Source organism: Lepeophtheirus salmonis, chromosome 4 (assembly GCF_016086655.4).
Source record: "Lepeophtheirus salmonis chromosome 4, UVic_Lsal_1.4, whole genome shotgun sequence".
In the NCBI taxonomy this organism is placed as follows: domain Eukaryota; kingdom Metazoa; phylum Arthropoda; class Copepoda; order Siphonostomatoida; family Caligidae; genus Lepeophtheirus; species Lepeophtheirus salmonis.
In genome coordinates this window covers 47057262-47077085 of record NC_052134.2, presented here as the reverse complement: position 1 = coordinate 47077085, position 19824 = coordinate 47057262, and the positions used below count along the sequence as shown (strand labels likewise).

Genomic DNA, 19824 nt, shown 5'->3' with positions numbered 1-19824 from the left:
TTAGTATTTTACAAGTGCTTACTTTTCTTTTGTTAATCTTGCAGGCTGGCACTTATGGAAACATTTCCATGAATGTTTGTTGTTTATATGTTGAAGAACAAAAAAGCCATTTACCAACAGCAATTGTGTGGAGTTCCCCTCACTAGTCTAAATACACCATCAAAAATGGATTCTTATCGAAGGAATCCTACAAATCAAATATTATTATTATCAATGTATAAATTATTTTGACTAAGAAGTTTAGACATGAACATTTATTACAACCCATTTGCTGATGACACTTAAGTCTTTTCAGTTATCATTTGCTATCTTTTTTCACATTTATTTAAGAAGGACATAAATTATAAGTCCTTGTAGAATTGGGGATCCAAATCGAAGTCATTCATGCCGAAGTCCTAGTTTGTTTTCTTATCCCCACCCTCTCTTGTAACAGCGGATTATAGCTGATCTCCTCCGCAACCTTTTTCATAATGCCAGGGGAACCATGTTGATTGTCGGTTTCTTTTTTACATACCATAAATGCTCCAGATTTACAACTCCAACTTGACTAAACAACAGTGCAAATTAGAACTCCAACCCACAATTGGACTTCTCTATATATTTCGGATAAAGAAGGTCTTTCTGCACTTTATGTTTTTCCCTTGCTAAGTTGTTATTACTCAGAATCATCCCAACGTCATTTTTCTTAGTTCCATGACTCTGTGTCTACATAATTCGTAGTCGTTAATTATTTTTAATTAGTGTTATTTCCTTCCTATCAACAAACACACAGACACACAAAGTCCCACTGTATGTAGTATAACAATCATGATCTATTATGTAGAATGTTGTACATAGGTATTTCCGTGTTTATTTCACCATTTCAGTTTTTTGACAAATTATTTATTGTAATTGTGTGAAAGCAATTATGTCATTAGTAAATGGTTATTACTATTGGTTACTATAGATAAGTGCCTTTGGTTCTTCATAAATATAAATTTTTATACGGGAATGTTTGTTGATTTGAGTTTATAAATATGTATATATATAATAAGGGTTCATTAAGGAAATATAGAATAATTATTGTGTTGACAAGATGTCAACATAGGAAGAAAGGAGTTCCTTGTCCGTATTGTACCTGTAGGCTATATAGAATGTATTCATTGCAAAACGGTGTTAAATGTTGATGTACTCCATAAATATTGTTGTTATTTTTAATAAAGTATTAATATAGAAGGGTGTTCTGAAATGTTTCCAACCTAACAAAGATACCAGGGCGTCAGCAAGATTTTTTTTTTTTTTGAAAGGGGGGTTGGGGGTTTGGTTTTCAAAACTTCAAAAATCCACAGGTATTCACATATAAAATTCAAAACTCAATTGCTTTTCACAGAAAATTAAATTCATGAAAAAAATTTGAAAAATTAAATTGATAATAAAATGAATGTACAAAAAATTTTAGGATCAGGGTTTTTTTGTGGCTCAATTGGTCCGAGTGTGATTGACATAGAAGACTCAACAGACGGTTTCACGATTTCCATTATTTCATTCACATTTTCGACAGTTGGAGTTCCAGAGCGTAGTTCATCTTTGACTTCAGTATCAGGAATATAAATATTATTGACATTTCCAGCCGCCTGGCTTGTGTTTTCACCTTGTTCGAAGAAAACTGTAAGATACGTCATATTTTCTCTTTGCTTGTGTACATCTTTAACGCGTACTCAAAGAACACTTAGTTGAACAATCACAAAATTAAATCATTTTTTCTTCAGAATTTTATATTTTTAACACCATCTAGTATAAACGGATTGCACATATACAATGTGAATTACACATTACAAAAGTCATCTATTGAACAAATGATGGATTTCTTTTCACTACAGTTAATATATATATTAGCCGTAGTGCTTGACATTGACCAGTGTTTTGAGGCGTCAACGAACAGATATACTTTGGTTTCATAATATAGAAGATAACTCCTCAAAAAAACTCCAGCCTTACTATCTGTTTTACATGAGCACAGTACCATGTAGTTACTCAATACTAAGATGTTCTCTCCTCAAATTAAATTTAATATGACATGTTGAGGAAGGAGTACTTTAGATAGTTGCTAAACCAAATCTAAAATAACATTCTTTATATATATGTATATATAAAGTACTTCCTTTTTCTTTTTTAAATATATGTTGAACAAAACGCATACATATATACCGTATATATCAGAAATCGAGCATCTCTTGTTATGGATAAAGTACTTCGGATCTCTTATTTTCTCCTAATTCTTAAGAAACATGGAAGTATTTCGGTTTTTAATAATAAAGATCGAACTAAGTATATGAAGAGCATGACTAAACTTAAAATTAGTCTCTCCATTTACTCAAATATTTTGTGTATTATTTTTAAGATATTTAAATTTGATGAGAATAGCTCATTTATAATACTTAATTTTTTACATTTGGCACAAGCTGTCTCTTACTTTTTTTTTTTAATAGTAGTTTCTACAAGAAGTTTTTTATCACTAGTTAATAAATGTAACGTTTATTTTTTTGTAAATCCTCTTTAGCAACTATATTTTGAGTTGATAGTTAAGAAAAATATATCATATAAAGACAAGAATATATCAAATCAACTAATGACAACACAAAATTATATAATTTTGAAAAGAGTAGAGTTATTAAAATATATATCACGAATATAAATACTAACACTGTTTAGTACCTGTCAATAGATGCTAAATAAATGGTACTAGCAGTTTCAGCCATTTAAGACAACAAATATTTAATGACGGCTTTTGTCCATTTTCAGATAACCACTCAAATCAAGTCGCTCAAACAACTGGAAAAAAAACTGTGAGTCCAAAATGGCTGAAACTTTGGTGAGTAACTGTCAACAGATGAATGTGACTAGCATTTATTTACGAATGCGTCGATAACCTTTCAGACCACCTCGTATGTATAATAATCTCTATACAATAATGCTATTCAAAATATAGACGTTTTTACTCCCTATAACAGTAATACAGTTTCTCCACTCCCAAACACATTTATAGGCAGAGGATATTAATAAGAGTTTTTCATATTGATGAACAGTTATCTTTAGAGCCCAATGATTAATAAATCAAAATTATACTTGTCCTATTCGATGATATTTCTTTTATTTGTGTACGATACCATAATTCTCACTACTCCATGATAATTAACTAAACTTCCTTGCAGTTTGTATCGTGCAAGACCAACAAGAAATCAGACATAGTTGACTGCAGTCTACTTCAATAGTCATTACTATTTGTGGCATTATAAAATTGAAATAATAACAAACAAATCACTGATTGTAAAATTATTTTACAATCAGTCAAGAGTTAAACAGCTAGCTATGAATCCCGTAACATTATCTATGATACCCCAATATTGATAAATAATATTTATATTATTAGGAGATTAGCGCACACGCAGATCTCCACTTCCAGAAATGATACTATCCAGTTATCCACATTTGGAATAATGGAGGAGGCCAAGCCCACCTAAGTGCAATGGAAGGCCCTCGCCCCTGAGGAATCGCCTTATTGATCACGGTTTACCTCCTAGCTAGGTAAGTATGCTTATCCATCAACATCCTTTTCAATATATTTTTTTTTTAAAAACACTACTTTTTACATCTAATGACAGATTTAAGATTCAACGTGTTAATACTACTTTTTATGGTCCTCATAAATTAACTCGTAAAATGAAATAATTTGTGTAAATGTCAACATGATATAATTTAAAAAACAGTTTCATCCCTATTCAAACAAAAAGGATTATAGACAACTAAACGTATTAATCGGATTTAATCCCTCAGTGTCTCCGAGTTTAGGAAAAAATGTCAAGGAAAAAATGAGAGCGGAAAAAATGGCAAGATAAAAAAAAGAAAAATGCCTAAATGGAAAAAATGGCAAGATTATTTTAAACTGATCACTAATAATAGAAAAGAAAAATAAACAAACACGACAGCGGTTAGTAATCACTTAATTCTCCGTTATTAATTACAATATCATTAGACATAATGGACTATTCATATTGGACAAGACTCTTGGATTGACGGACAAGCATTTGCAAAATACTATACGAGAGCAGCGATTTCCACTTCCTTATGATCCAGGATGTGTCAGAAGAAGAGGTGGTTGGCTGTGGAGCGACAAACCACTGAAAGGATTCGGGCAGGTAGTCAAAGGTCGAGTCGTTGGAGAGTGCAAAGAAAACTGTAAAGCTCAGTACAGTTGAAGCAATCTGAAATCGCAATGAAACGATGGTCTTCGTCTCTTCATAAACCTTCTTTCTTGTCCAAAGAGAACAAAATAGGCTGTATTACGTAATTATCTAAAGGACTCAAATTCTCGAAGTTGCTTATCTAGGACTGTGGATGCATACTTCCAATGTATCAAGTGTTATTTATTGCATTTTATTTACTTTTATCTCATGACGTAGGGATTTGTTTTAAATAGGTAGTAATGTACCTTTTTATTAAGTAGAGTTTACGTATTTATACATTTTATTAGTTATGTCTATGTACATCCTTTTAGTATTAATCCCTTACAAAATATACATATTAAGTGTATGATTGTACCCCCAATCTAAAGGTCTTATTATTGCCTTTGCTCCGGTCCGTTACTTCCGTTTGTTGGTAGTGTTTGCAGTACACTACATCAAGTAAATAAAAGTATGAGAAGAATAAAAAGTGACTTATAGGCTCTTTCAACGAATTTTTAAGTGTATTTTTCTAGTATGGTACAATGACATTTGAATATGTAACTACGTTTGTCATAAATAATAATGGTTTTCGGTAATATTTATCAAAGAATATGAATATTATAACTTTATATATTCATTCGTTTCAATTTAGAATGAAAATTCAGCTCCAACTTCATTAACTTGTAAAACAAATATTAATGTAAATTCCTTTGTCAATGGTTAATTCCATCAATTAATTTATTTATTGAATAAATGTAAATACATATTTTATGACGACAGAAACGACTCTAAAAAATCTATTCGATAATTATGTAATTAACTAATTTGGTTAATTTAGGTACTTATAGTTAGAGCCAACTCTATGGGAAGATTTCAGTCACTCAAAGATTTCAGGTGCCTTATATTTCTCTTAACTAAATTGTATTTTAAAAGTTTGCCACTTGTGAAACTGTTCTCTATTTAACTCAAGTTTACCTTTCAATGACAGAGAAATACAATCTTTTTTATTCCTTTTGATCATGGGGAGTATTATTCTACTTGTTTTGATCATAAATACAATAATATTTTTCCAAAGGCACTTAAAAAGTTAGTTTTATGGATAAAATATATTTAATCAAATTAGTAATTTCAATCGTTATTTTCGGCTTATGGATGTTTAAAAAATGCGTAACTTTCCAGTAATTTAGATCTTATTCCATGGGAAAAAATCAATAAAAAAAATCATAAAAAGTTACATCTATCAATTTGTGATAAAATAAATATGTTTACTTATGATTATGACAGCATGAATTTGATATATTAGTTATTATTTTAATGTTGAAACATATCACACATAATGCACACAAACAATTGGATAAATGCAGTGACCCATTTTTAATCTAGAAGTGCTTTTCTATATGCTTAGATCGATCTTCATTAATTAAAGACAGAAATACTTTCATGTTCTCTAAGAATTAGTAGAAAAATAGTTTCTCCTCAACAGGAGATGCTTGAATTTCAATTTCTACGGGAGTGATGGCAGATTGAAACTTTATCTGAAGAAGAAACCAAATCTAAGCCTCAAAAGAGAAGAATCGACTCCTTCCTTGGGTGGGGAATCTTGTCCAATATGAATAGTCTATCATGTCTAATGATATTGTAATTAATAACAGAGAATTAAGTGATTAGCGCTCCTTCCATTGGAACCGCTGTCGTGTTTGTTTAATGTTCTTTTCTCTTATTATACATATATAATATTGGTGATAAATATGATATCGGTTTAAAAGAATCTTGCCATTTTTTCCATTTAGACACTTTTCTTTATTTTTATCTTGCCATTTTTTCCGCTTCCATTTTTTCCTTGACATTTTTCCGTTGTCATTTTTTCCTGCCACTGTGTCTCCATTTAACGTCCAAGAGAAACCTGATAATTTGGAAGAAGAGGAAAAATGAAATTTATCTTTAGATCTTTTTTTTTATGTAGGAGCAAGTGTCGCCAAAACCATAGGGGCCAAAGTGCCATTGGTTTAAAATTTTGTGGGAAAACCATCGAGATACACTACCTAGAGTGATAATACTGACCAATAGCAAGGGAAATACTTTGACGTCGCGCCATTAGACGAGAGAAAAAAGATAGTTGACCCAAATAATAGGAAACATGTTATTTATTTATTTTATATATTAGTATTAGTAAATTCATCGTAAAAAATAAAGGGCCTAAAAAATAATTAGGCCTTTCAATCTAATAATGATCATCCGTTTGATGCATCTCCTGTCTCGAACCATATATTTACACAAATTAAATCTACTTCAAAATATTATATTATGCAGGCTTAAAATTTTATCATTTGGGAAAACGTGAACTTGAGAGGATTCCTGGGACCAAAGTTCGGAGCATACTCAGGAATCTTATTCAATTTAAGAAGCAAAATTATTTGATTCATGAATTTCATAGTCAGAATGATCTCCCAAATCCATCATAAACATTTTAAAAGACTAGATAAAATTATAATTAAATTTATAAATTGGATTAAAATAAAATTATACTTCATAAAATAATCTTTTTAAAAATACTTTATTAACATATTGACATTTCTAAATTTATATAATTATGGTAATAAATTACTATATTATTAAATAAACATTTAAAAAAATAAAAATATGTGAAGTGCCATCTATGTTTTCAACATACCAAACTATTATAACTCCAAAAAGAAACAGAAAAAAGGCCCAAAATCATCTGGTAGTTGACCAAATAAGTCAGTAATACCAACTGCTAGACTATGACTGGCATATTATTTATCTACAATTTTTAAAATGAATTATATATAATATTAATATCCTATATTGTATTTTTATTCGATACAAGTCGTTTGAACTTTTCTTTTTACCAACTCATATTTATATTTTATAAGTATAATTATTAATTATGTATTATCTGTAATGAATTGATAATCTTATCAATGACTGAGGATGAAACGGCACGAATTCTACACAATGATCCTATTTTGATATAAATTAATGTAAAAATCAAATTTCGATATACTGCCTATTTTGAGCTTACAATGTTCATGAAAATTAATTAAAACAGCCGAAAATAGGGAAATCTGTTTTTATTTAAAAAGCAGGCCGTGCTTATTAGTGTTCTGAACGTTGATTGCATGTAGATTAAAAAGAGTTCTGTCATAGTTGGAAAGAATTGGATACCTATCAACTTATTTTGAGCTTCTTTTCGGTTTTATTTTTAGAAGATGAAAGGTTGCGAGATACAATGAAAACATCTACGTCCCATAGTAAAGAATTATGTAGAATATAATTTTGTGAAATGTTGTATTAAAACCGATTCCGTCCCTATTGGAATAATGTCTTATATTTTAATTATCGAACATCGGATAAAATAATAGAAATTGTCAATTCCGACGGTTATGTAATCACTATTTTGATTACCATAGAGATAGACTTTAATGAAAAAAAAATCGATTAAAATTGAGGTATTTATTTTTAGTACACCTTATATTAGCTGCAAGATAACAGATACATTCATGATGACGTCACTGGCTCATATTTAATAAGAGTCATTAATCAAAGATTGTTGTATTTAAGGTATTTTGTCTTTCATTCGGAACCTACCTTAAGATTTAGGACAAGGCGTCCGATATATACCCAATTATGTGACTAATTTGGTTCGTATTGGTTTGAACCAAGGGTCTACAGTTCTTCATGGTGGGCAAGAGGATAGAATCCCCAAATAATGCAATAATTACGATCCATTAGCAATGGTAATTTAGGTTTTATAAGCTTTGAAAAAAAATACAAACTCAGAGCTGTTAACGAAACATTTTTTTTTTCGAGTATGAGTCAAGTATCAAGTCTTTGAACTAATCGAGTCCTAGTCGAGTTGCAAGTCTTTAAATGTTTCAAATTGGAGTTGAGGCTAAAATTGCAATATAATGACATATCCTAATCAAATTGCGAGGGTTATCACTTGAGTCTCAACTCGAATTCACTTATGTGACGTAAGTGCAATTCGAACTCTAAGGAGGAGTTGTCCCCAACTATGATTCAGGCATAATTAATAACTAATTTACTAAAATGTAATAATATAATAAAAAGGGAAATGGCGATTCAATACGAGTCGGCTCTCATCTTTCATTGAAAAATTAATCTTTTGACTTTGAAGTTTCGAGTCTTTACACATCGATTTTCGAGCTTTTAATCTACGAGTCAAAGTATGAATTTTCATCTCGTCATTCTTCGTGAAATACAAAATACAAATTCGAGCTTTGAAAGTACGATTAGTAAGAAAACGGGAAATTCATTTTCCCCAGTGTATTCCATATCATTTTCTTCATATTGAGTATTAGTAGTCATAGTTAAAATGATTGTTACTAGGATTACATCTACAACATTAAACACTTGGATATCTATTTCTGAGTATGTGATATATGAATTAGGGTGTCTCATTTCCCAGATTGATTTATTTTTCAAATTTCAAGATCATATTATTAAATATTAAATGCTGCTAAATTTAAGTATTTATTTATATACTTTAGGAAATTTTAAATATATTCTCATTTTTATTATTGATAATAGTGTATGTGTTGTTTTTTTTAGAGCCCACAAATCCCTTTATTAGGTATTTCCAGAGGCGTCTGCAGGAGGTGAGCAAGATGGGATGTAGCCTACTCACAATTAAGGAATTTATTATGTTTACTAGAAAGATTACATTTTTTTTTTAAATTGAATATTTGAAATTTTAATTTTTGAAATTTGTTTTCCAAAAAATTTAATAATTTAATTTTTTACAGAGAAATTATTTTTTTGTTAATAGATTTGTATATGTACAGGAGAAAACGAAACCTCCTTGATAATAAATTCTTCAAAAATAACCAATAAACATATATTCATATTCAGAATAAATCAGAAACACTATTTTTAATACATTAAATCAATCGGAAATGGGAAATTAAATCAATTTTACTATAGGTAAGACATGAATTTCTTAATTAATTTATATAAAGTAATCCATTCATCAAATTTGGTTCCTTCTCCAATACAAGGGAAACATGATGAACCAAGAAGGAAAATGACACTTTAATAACATGTAAACTATGGCATGGATATTCTCACAAAAAAATAGTTTCATAAAAGGTAATTCCTCCATACTCACTAATATAGCTCAGTTTACCTCTTTAATTAGGCCTACTCCAGACTAAAAGGCAATTTTTTTACAGATGGAAAGATATTGTAATTTTATTTATCGTTCGTTTTAATACATATTTTTGTATATAAAGTTATTATACATCATCGAATAGACAAACTTTGCTTAAAAATATAGAAGATCCCAAGAAATCCTTAATGTTACTTAACGTTTTTCATGAAAACATTCAATGGAAGTTGATAAATACATATATATGTTCTCTCCTCAAGAATAAAAAATAATAATAACAGCTTGAGAAAAAAAAAATATGACGTTATGACAATGTGACACAAGTACTTACGTCTCTGGAGTGTTACTTGGTTTATCCTTAACTACTCAAGGTCGATACAAAAAATGCCTTCGATATTTCATTAATTATTATGACTACATTGATATTTCTTATATAAAAAAATGTTCATTTGATATACATCGGGCAGCACAATATACAGTACACCCTGTATACACGCTCAATGCTAAATGTGAAACGCCTATGAAATTTCGTTAATGTACCTACATTGTTATTCCTTAGATTAACAATGTACAAAAGATGAACTTTGCTTTGGAGGAAAAAGAGCATGTAGGTCGTAGAAAATGCATCCACAGGCCGGATTTGATCTGCGGGCGACCTGTTGAGAGCCCTTGTTCTACTATCTTGCTAGCAATTCATTTAAATAAAGCTGTGTTGATACAAACCCCTACAAAGTAGCTTATTTGCTTTATAAATCGTGCATTACTAGCCAATTATAGCATATTTATCCTTATAGCTCCAATCTGATACAGTATTTACATAGGCATTGCTTTTATAGAAACACTTGAATAAATTTACATGAAAAATAATAAAGGTTTATTAACATCATCAGTTGAATGTTCATCGATTCTTAAACATGAGGTTCTTCATTATTGTGCATATGTTTCTGTTGATACGACGGATACAACCATTGGACCTCTTCACGAATCCAATTTTTATTTCCAAAATTGTGAAAGAGGAAAAATTATTTCTCCAAACCCTTAGTGTAGCATCACAGGACAACCCCATCTATCTTAATTTATTGAATAAGTGCGTGTTTCACCCTTTTCCTTCTCTATGTGAATTTGATCCTATTTATTTATAATAATTTATCATCCTTTCATCATTGATGAACCATTAATATATGCAGGTATTTAAAAAAGAATACGCTCGAGAGTTTGATTGGAACTCAGAGTCAGGAGAAAAACGAAGAAGAAGCTTTTGGAATTGAGAAACTAGTTGCTAATCCACTGCATATATTTTCTCTCTTTTATCGACTTTTCATACTTTTACCCAGCATTGCAAAAGAGCTTAATGAAATGAAAGATGTGAGTTCCTCCCTACATTTTTTTTTTTTTTTCATTTTTATGATTCATGATTCGAAATAAAAATAACAGATGTTCCCTCTCTAGAAATATCTATGTAGTGTTGCATAAAAAATCCTTTATTGCATGTTTATCTATTTTTAGGATCCTGGTCCTCCTCAAGCAACAAAGGATTTTATAATTTCTCCCCGAATCAATGATATATCACAAGATGATTTGGTTGGAGTTACATTTGCATTGATAAGGATTCAGCGGGTTTATGAGCTAGATCCTTATGATATGGCAATGGGCAGACTCGGAACTCGACAGACAAATGCAAGACTTTCAGCTGAAGAGCTCTATGAAATCGTTAAGATCTTGTATTACGGATCAGATAGAACAATTATTGGTCTTGGTATTGAATATGCTTTGACCATAACATGGCTGGAGGGTACTATAAGGTTTTATAATTTTAATTTGTTCACCCTTCACTTCCATTGAATTGCTGCTCTTTATAGGCTAAGTGTTGAAGATAATTTGCAAAAAAAATTTATTGAGGAAATCAAAATGCTTCTTTTAGAAATCCAGGACAAAGTAAGGCGTTAAAATAGGATTGCTTTCACATACTTCAATCGAAATTAATTACTCTCATAGCATGATAAACACTTTCAAAAACCATGGGCTGGCCAAAGTTGGCAATTGATGTATCCCAATGAAGAATTTTTTGTTCAAAAGTTCAATGGAAATAGGAATATAACCTCCAAAGAAATGAGGAATTTGGAAAAAGAACATTTCAATAAATTTTCAAATCAAAGCTCTCTTTGGACCAGAGATTTTTTCCCGATTTGCCGGGGTGAAGTACCAGTAAATATCCTGATTTTTATAATAAAAACTTTTCCCAAAGATATTATTTCTCTAAATTCCTTCATCCTTTTAGAAATGGGCCAAAAAAACATCATATTTGAGATCTCAAAGATGCTATATCAAACACTTCTCCAACCCATTTTTATTATTACAACCAGCCAAAATTGAGGTTCTTAGTGAGAGCCCAATATTAGTTCAAATCCATGATGTTGTTCCATTCTCTTGGATTGACAAGCTTAAGGAACTGAGTATACAGAAAGTAAGGGCAGAGTAAAGTTTTAAAACATAGTGACAAAACGTGCCTGTTAGCTTGTATAGATTCTTTGTTTTCTCGGTATATTTTTCCCCACTCAAGATGTCGCTTATTATAGTAACATAGATGACATATTGCTGAAATCAAAGTTATTTATTAGGGTTGATTGTACTGACCATTAATAAGTAGATAAATATTACTTTGTAAAAAACAATTGAGGGTACCCAGACCCTCTGAACTACGGCGATTACGGTCTTATGACACCACTTTATCTTTTTCTGTCGTTTCTCCTCATGGCGTCTGCAATTTTTTCTTACCATGCAGAACTCACCCAGTTAAATCAATTGAGCATGGGCAAACTATATATATAGTATCCTCAAGTTTGTGGTCTGACAGTCTGTAGCGTGTTAAAAAATGGCGCATGATCAGAATAATTTTGAAAGCGCTCTCTATTTGAGGAAAAATACGTACATGATATTTTTTATAAAATAATATTATCATCTAGGGAGTTCTTTCCTACTTTATTAACAAGTGAATATCAGTAAATAAGACTCATGCTCCTATGAAAAGAGTGAATTCATGTAGATTGGATAGTTAGCTGTAGAGGGATATTCAAGTACTCCTCGTCCCTAGTGAGAAAAAAAGAGTCGCTAAGATCACTACTTTGTACAAATATTGATCACGTGGTCCTCGTTTCACCACTTGTGGTAAAGCTTTGGGGCAGGGTTGTATATGTATATAATACATAAAGCTGACAGACAATAAATTTTGTTCACAGATAGACAGAGCACATGTAACGGACGAACATGAAGGGACCATAGTAAGTAACTGCAAAATAAGTAATAAGCTGAAAACTATATAATACTGACATTTTTATATTTAGAACAGCTACGATAGAACTCAATCCAGTGCATGGTTAGACGATGAAGAATATCCAAATCTACAGAAAATATCGAAATATTTTGCAACAGTTACACAACTGAGTATTTCAGCATCAATCAAGGATTTTCTTACGGTGGAATCAGAGAATTATCAGGTAGTATATATATTACTAAACACTTGGAATATAAATAATTTCCACATTGCCATATATTTTTTGTTGAAAAGTTATTGACAAATAAAATTTTCATATATTGTGAGTAATTTAAAGTTGCAATATAATATTTAACCTATTTGAGGTTTGGACAAGTTGGAGATGTCCGCAAATAAGTATAAACATATATTTAAAGAGGGCACTGTTATACCATTATTTTTTTTGATACGAATTTGAAAATCTGACAATATAGGGACTGCTTCTTGTACAAAAATGTCACAAGGGCTCCTTCTATCCAATCAAACCCTCACAAGATCTCGAATTTTAAGCACTAAGAAGAAGTCGAATTTCGGTTGAAAAATACAAATTACTTCGTTGCATCATTTGCTGTTGCTATGAAATTAGCTTTTGAGCTTAGACTTTATGCATCTGACGTGCCAAAATATTAAAAAAACCAAAAAAAAAAAAAAACATTTAAAAAATCCCATGGAATCATACAAATGAGGGCGCCCTCAAGTAAAACTTCTCACTTTATATATTCACTGAGAGTATAAGACACCCATTCAAAAGCATTACAGTGCATCCTTGTATTAATCGTAATGTGAATACATCATTTGATACTCGATCTCAGACCATATGCCCATCAAACCTATTTGAAACCATGAAGCCATTTACCATTATTATTTAATCATTCTCAGACTAAGAAACAAGATTATATCGGTTTCAATTTGAAAAGAGAACGGTATCTTTGCTCATTAGAAATATCAATTGATGTCATCAACAGCAGTTCATAAACGTTTTTATTTACTTATGGGAGCTTTCTTATTATTAGAACCAATAGAGATATAAATATTAGAAAAAAACTTTATCCCTCACAGAATTTACCTTTATTCTATCTCACAATATTTTTCTTTTATAAACAGGAAGGAAAGACTAAAAATCAATTTTATCCTAGTGAGATAACGAGTGATGTAAATTTGTCTGTATTTTTTAGCTGGCCCGTTGTTCTGGAATTGGTAGTCTGAGGAATGCATTTTCTTTTCCTTAGCAGTTGTCGTTATCTAATTCCTGAGTAATGAACTTCCTTTCCTATATAGATTCAATTATATTCAAAACCTGATCGAACATTAGTGTGGACTCATAAAAGTCGCAAAGTAACCTCGAGGATTTGTTGCCCAGTCTTTGTCGGACTCAAAGTAAATTTGAAGATTGGCATCAGAGTAATTCTTGACAATGTCCTTGTTTATTTCCTTCACCCCTCCTCTTTCATCACAGCTGATTGTAGCTGATAGTCTCTTTCAATACATTCCTCAAATTGTCAGGGTTACCATGTTAATTTTTGATATTTTTTTTTTAAAATACCCAAAATAAACGTCATTTTCATAAATAGAGATATGTAGAATTGAAATGATTTAGAATTTTTGTTATATTTTGATCAGAAAATTAATTATTCGATCAAATTACTACATTTCTTAATTAATATTTTACATATTCAAGTTATCAATTTTTTGTTTATAAATTATTCATTTATAATTAATTATGTTATTAACTAGATTCCTATTACAGATTGGATTATATTCCCCAGGGGGAGTGTATCTTCCACATATGGACACTTTTAATACGCACCAAGCTGTAAGCATATAATTGATAACTATTTTCAAATGATACATATTCAATGCTCTTATCCCTAGTTCCTGAATTCCAACAATGATTACGTTGGTAACAGAATAGCCACATTGATGCTCTATGTAATATATCTCACGTGGTTTACATTTTATGCTAATAATATACAATTGTTTCCCTCTTTCTAGCTGAGCAATGTGGATGGCGGAGGAACTGCCTTCACTGACATAGGAAAAGTTGCCTATCCTAGGAAGGGATCCTCTGTGTTTTGGTTTAACCTTTTTTCTGATGGTGAAATAGACATAAATTTGACGCATGGAGCGTGTCCAACAATGTATGGGGTGAAATGGGGTAAGATATTGGAACTTTGAATTAGTGTTGTATCGACTGGATTCTTAAATGATGGGTCGATTATCAATTTGAAAAAATGCAAATATTTCATTGAGTCTCCGATATGTTTATAATTAAAACTCATCAAATGTTCTGTGTTTCTTGACACTCCTGTCCCTAGGAGATTTTTCGATCAAATTTCTTCTGAGATTTTTATAACTTCTTAGGAGACTGACTCAACATTTACCACAGTTTTGTATCGAATTCTACGATATCATATTACTTAAAAATATCATTACAGACAAACTACAGTAATATAGATCCATTTTCTTTTCTTTTTTCCGATATGAAGCGCTGAGCTTAAACTACCCACGCTCGTTGCTACATTGTTATTTGTTAGTGTGTCATTTTACCCAATGGACGCATTGCCAAATAACCAGTATGTCGAAATAATATTTGATGATGATTCATGCAGCAAGACTATGAAATTCTGATACTCCGATTTTATAAGATAAACTGTTAATAATTAGCCAAGAATTGCAATGATTAAGTGTTTATAAATTTTGTATTTGTGTGATTAATTTTATTATGAAGATGTTTCAACAATTGGCTCGAACCACTATTAGAACCTTTTCAACAAAAATCATGAATACCACTCTATACATGACGACGTTACTTTGTTAAAATATATATATTTTGTTAACAATGAATTTTGTTGTCCGCTATCGATATTTGTATTTCTTGGGTGAATATTTTTCATAGGACTTGTACTCCTAGTAAAGTGTAAGTTTATCATTCAATGAAAAACACATCTTGAGAGTCATTAATGAACACTTAATCACTGTAATTCGCGGCAAATAATAAAATATTTATCTTTTAAAATTGCAGTAGGATGTACGGATAGTATTGTAACATATATCATCATAAAATATAATTATTACTTTTTTTTGGCAAAGTCACAATAAAGTGAAGTGGTCAATCTTTTGGTAAACTGCCCGTTACGTAAAGTGCAGGGGAGTCCGTTGGATTTCTTTCTTTTTTTTTTTTTTTGGGGAAGAGGGGGCTTCGTTTTTCGAGTTTTCTGAATAAAAAATCCAAAAATATTAATTTAAATTTTAAATTTTTTGCAAAAATAAATATCAAAAATTATCAGATATTCACAAAAAATCTCCAATATTAAATTTTTTCCAAAAAAAACTCCAAATTCTACATCTGTTAACAAAAAAATAAATTTTTGGAAAAATATTTCAAATGTTAAATCTTAATGAATAAAGTTATTAAAAATTTTATTTTTTTGCTCTACTACATAATTTCCCCGATTGACCTTTTTTTCACATAAATCTTTCAAAAAATAATTATACACTTCTATTTTAAGTAAAAAAAATTCATCCTGGCCCAAATAATTTCTAATAAAAAGCAAACATTCCCGAATTTGTGGGGATCCATCCCCTCCAACCTCCCCCACGCCCTGCAGACGTCCCTAAATTGGCATTCTGCAATGTGGCTTTCGGCAAAGTGTCCTAGAATCATTTATTTGAGAAAATTGTGACGCATTTATATGATATTAAGCGCACAGTCAAAAATGAGATATCGATAGACAAACAGACAAACATTGCTTCATTAATAGCTATTTAAATGCACTTCATTATATATCTTTATTTTTTAATGGTCTGATTCAGTAATACTTTGAATAGCATAAATATCACTTACCTTATATGTAAAACTCATTTCGTTTTAGTTTTGAATAAGTGGATTAGATCTTATGGACAAATTTTCGACAGACCTTGTCATCTACAAAAAAGTCAAAGAATGAAATTATTTTAAAAAATTGGGACGCCTGGATTGTGCAACTATATTTTACTTATTGAACTCCTTAAGGAAATTTGAGGGCTACATTTAAATGGATGAATATTATGTCTTTTGTGAATAAAATTACATATTTAAGGGTCCAAAATATTGACAAACAATTTTATCTTATTTTTAATATATATATATGAAGAGTGTGATGTTTTCATATCTTAGAGTGCACATGTGACCGGTTAATATAGAAACACAAAAAATAAAAACAATAAAAATTTCCAACTTATTTTTTATGTAGAAATTACTGGAAGTTACGCAATTAAATTTTTAAAGTTCCAAGATAACGAATAAAATATGGAAATTAAATAGCAACTTATGTAGTGATTTTTTGCTACTGAACTGATCATTTATAAAATGACCCTCTGCAGTCGTTCTTTATTGATATTATATCCCATATTTACCCTATTTCAACAACTCTCTTCCTACATTTTCTTTTCCCTACAGGATCAAACTATTTATCTTTGATGTTCTCATTTGGAAATAATTCGTGGAAGAAATATAACTTGCCTGAAATGGATTTACGGATAGACCCGTTGACAAAAAATAATTTAATAAATATTATATACTGCAACTCCTCCCATTCTGACATAAGATCTCCCAATATTTTTTTATGAACGTACAGACAGATCAAATAACTATCCTCCGTAAAAACATAGCTAATACTTTTTTTATAAAAAATTTGGTTCGTCTTAATAACAAATTAAAAAATGAGGTATTGTTTCTTTCCAAAAAGGTAGTTTTTTAAATTACATTTTCTCAAAATTGGATAGTACTCTTGAGCAAACTATTATATTTCAAGATAATTGTATGGTAGAAGATTTATACTTATTTATTAATCGCCATTATTTAAATAATCAACTTACTTAGAAATAATAAAATATATAACTGGAATGTACACTCGGTAGTGCGCAAAACCTCCCCCTAAAATCAAATTGAGTTACGTACCTCAATTTGTTCTAAGGTTATGGTCGATTATACATGTTTTTACATTTTCTATTACCTTGAATTTTTAATGGTCTCTTACTATGACCAAATATACTCTTTTTACCAAATTTTATCAAAATCAATCCGTAACTTTTGCCGTAATCCTGGTAAGTCACGAACAAATTGAAGCAAAAACATAACCCCTGTTTAAATTTGTTGGCAGGGGTAATTAGAAAAACAAATTCTACAAGAGGAGCATCTTTTACAAAAAATATCACATCCATTCACCCTGGCTTAAGTATATTACAGTATCAGGTTCATAAAACTATTTTTCTTCAATTTAAGGTGACCCTTGTGGTATCATCGTTGTAACGCTATTTGTTCGATCACTTAGTGATTAAAAATTTATTTGCTTATTATAATCTCCAGATTTCTATAATGGATCCTCAAGTTTATTCCAATAAAACCTTGTTCCTTTTAGTTAAGCGTCAAGAAACATATAACATTATCCTGTATTGATCATGCCCTCCAACTTTATCTGACCTATCCCATCTAGTTGGTGTATCATAAGTCATAACAGAGTGACTTTTTTTATAAATACTTACACCTTGTAAATGTCATGACGTCATTATTATGAGTTATGCCACTATTATATTACATAAATATTCATATGATATAAGTATACATATAATACAAATATCACACAGTTACTCGAGGTCTGTGCTGGTTTTGTATGATTGAACGGTCATGTATTCTCAAGATTTCCCTTCTGTTAGATCCCGTCACCAAGTATTCACTTTTTTCTTTAGGTCCCACGCTTCTCGCCAGTCTGGGTCAACTTTAGAATTAAAGAATTTTTGTTCTGTTTTATCTAACTGGGGTAAACAGTGTTTCATGTCTGTAAAAAAATTATTCATGCTCAGAATATTCTTATTAAACTGCTACTGTAAGCGTTACTTTGCTAATAAAAAATACCCTAACTGTTTTGTTGTCCGCTGTGGATTACCTCGTCTTGCTTTATAACTTATGGGTATTTCATAATTTATATTTTTTGATAAATAAGTATTAAGTTTTTATATACTTATGCACTGTTTCCAAAATGACAGGAATACAATTTCTTGCTAACCCCTTGTTGTATTTCTATGAAGAATTTTTGGCCATCATTCACAAAAAATAATCCATATTAAAAATTGTGAAGAAACAATCAGACATTGATAGTCTGGGAGATGTTTGATCTATTTGGTCAACTACCAGAAGATTTCAGGCCTTTTTTCTGTTTCTTTTTGGATAAAAGGTTGAGTGATACAAGGAATGTAAAAACGTTTCTAGGATCACTAATGGAAAAATTGATCAAATTGTTCTTTTAAAATTCTGAAATTGGGTACCTAATGATGGCCAAAAGACCGAAACAGCTGCTTTAATGGAAAAGTTATTATTATAATTATTCCTTTACCCATCTGTGTCGTAAATTTGATTAAAAATGCATAATAAAAATTTAAAACACTTAAATACTGCATTAATATAATTATATAATATTCTCCATGCAATAAAGAAGATTTCTCCTCTTCCTAAATCATTAATAGGAAGCTAATATTAACAAAAGTGTTCTCATTGATTTTTTTTTAAACAATATCATTCCTTTCATTACAATAACCATCCACATATACATATATATACGCAACCACTACCTATCTTAAAACTCCATTAAATTATTATTTACATATCACTTACAATAATTAAATCATTACTACTACTCATCAAAGAATAAGATAATAGAGAAAAAAAACGAGGAAAAACAGAAAAAAGAACTTGCATGTCCAGAAAGGATCTTGAGACAGTTCTAAACAAAAGATACTTATACACATTATTATTCCGTCACAATTCCAAACCAACCTTTGCTCATCTTTCGTCAAAAGTTCTAATGTGTATCTTCACTAATTCTTCCAGACCTCTAGGGCAGGCATAGATGATCTGGAAGACCTTGCACACGTTATAAAGATCACCTTCGATATTATTACTTCAATCTTAAATCCATCCTTGGCCTTGGATTGGTGGCCACCAGCTAATAGGATTTTTTTTGCTTTCACCCCGTTCACATTCTAGATCAATGAATTAATCACAGTCCTTACTTGAGTAATGTATTTGCAATAATAAAATGAATGTCCTGAACTTTCCCTCTCATTTTTACATCATTGATGATGAACAGTAATCTTTACCAATTATTATAATTGTCCTAATCGGTGAT

The 19824-nt window shown here is 30.4% G+C and overlaps 2 protein-coding genes and 1 non-coding gene across 3 annotated transcripts; 2 read left to right on the top strand and 1 right to left on the bottom strand.

Moving 5' to 3' along the window:
- Nucleotides 1-3407: 3407 nt before the first annotated feature.
- LOC121117034 (U1 spliceosomal RNA) lies at nucleotides 3408-3572 on the bottom strand. The gene has a single exon (XR_005864026.1). It is a non-coding gene; the product is annotated as a U1 spliceosomal RNA (small nuclear RNA).
- A 6586-nt stretch (nucleotides 3573-10158) lies between these two features.
- On the top strand, nucleotides 10159-12829 carry LOC121116623 (prolyl 4-hydroxylase subunit alpha-2-like). Its single transcript, XM_071887998.1, has 7 exons — nucleotides 10159-10438; nucleotides 10539-10716; nucleotides 10858-11153; nucleotides 11211-11286; nucleotides 11347-11556; nucleotides 11630-12629; nucleotides 12693-12829. Exons 1-6 carry the CDS (start codon nucleotides 10266-10268, stop codon nucleotides 11828-11830), a joined length of 1134 nt encoding a protein of 377 aa, XP_071744099.1. The 5' UTR covers nucleotides 10159-10265; the 3' UTR covers nucleotides 11831-12629; nucleotides 12693-12829.
- On the top strand, nucleotides 12711-16749 carry LOC121116529 (prolyl 4-hydroxylase subunit alpha-1-like). The gene is made up of 5 exons (XM_071887999.1): nucleotides 12711-12845; nucleotides 14409-14474; nucleotides 14534-14590; nucleotides 14654-14816; nucleotides 16534-16749. Exons 2-5 carry the CDS (start codon nucleotides 14448-14450, stop codon nucleotides 16617-16619), a joined length of 333 nt encoding a protein of 110 aa, XP_071744100.1. The 5' UTR covers nucleotides 12711-12845; nucleotides 14409-14447; the 3' UTR covers nucleotides 16620-16749.
- The last annotated feature ends 3075 nt before the right edge of the window (nucleotides 16750-19824 follow it).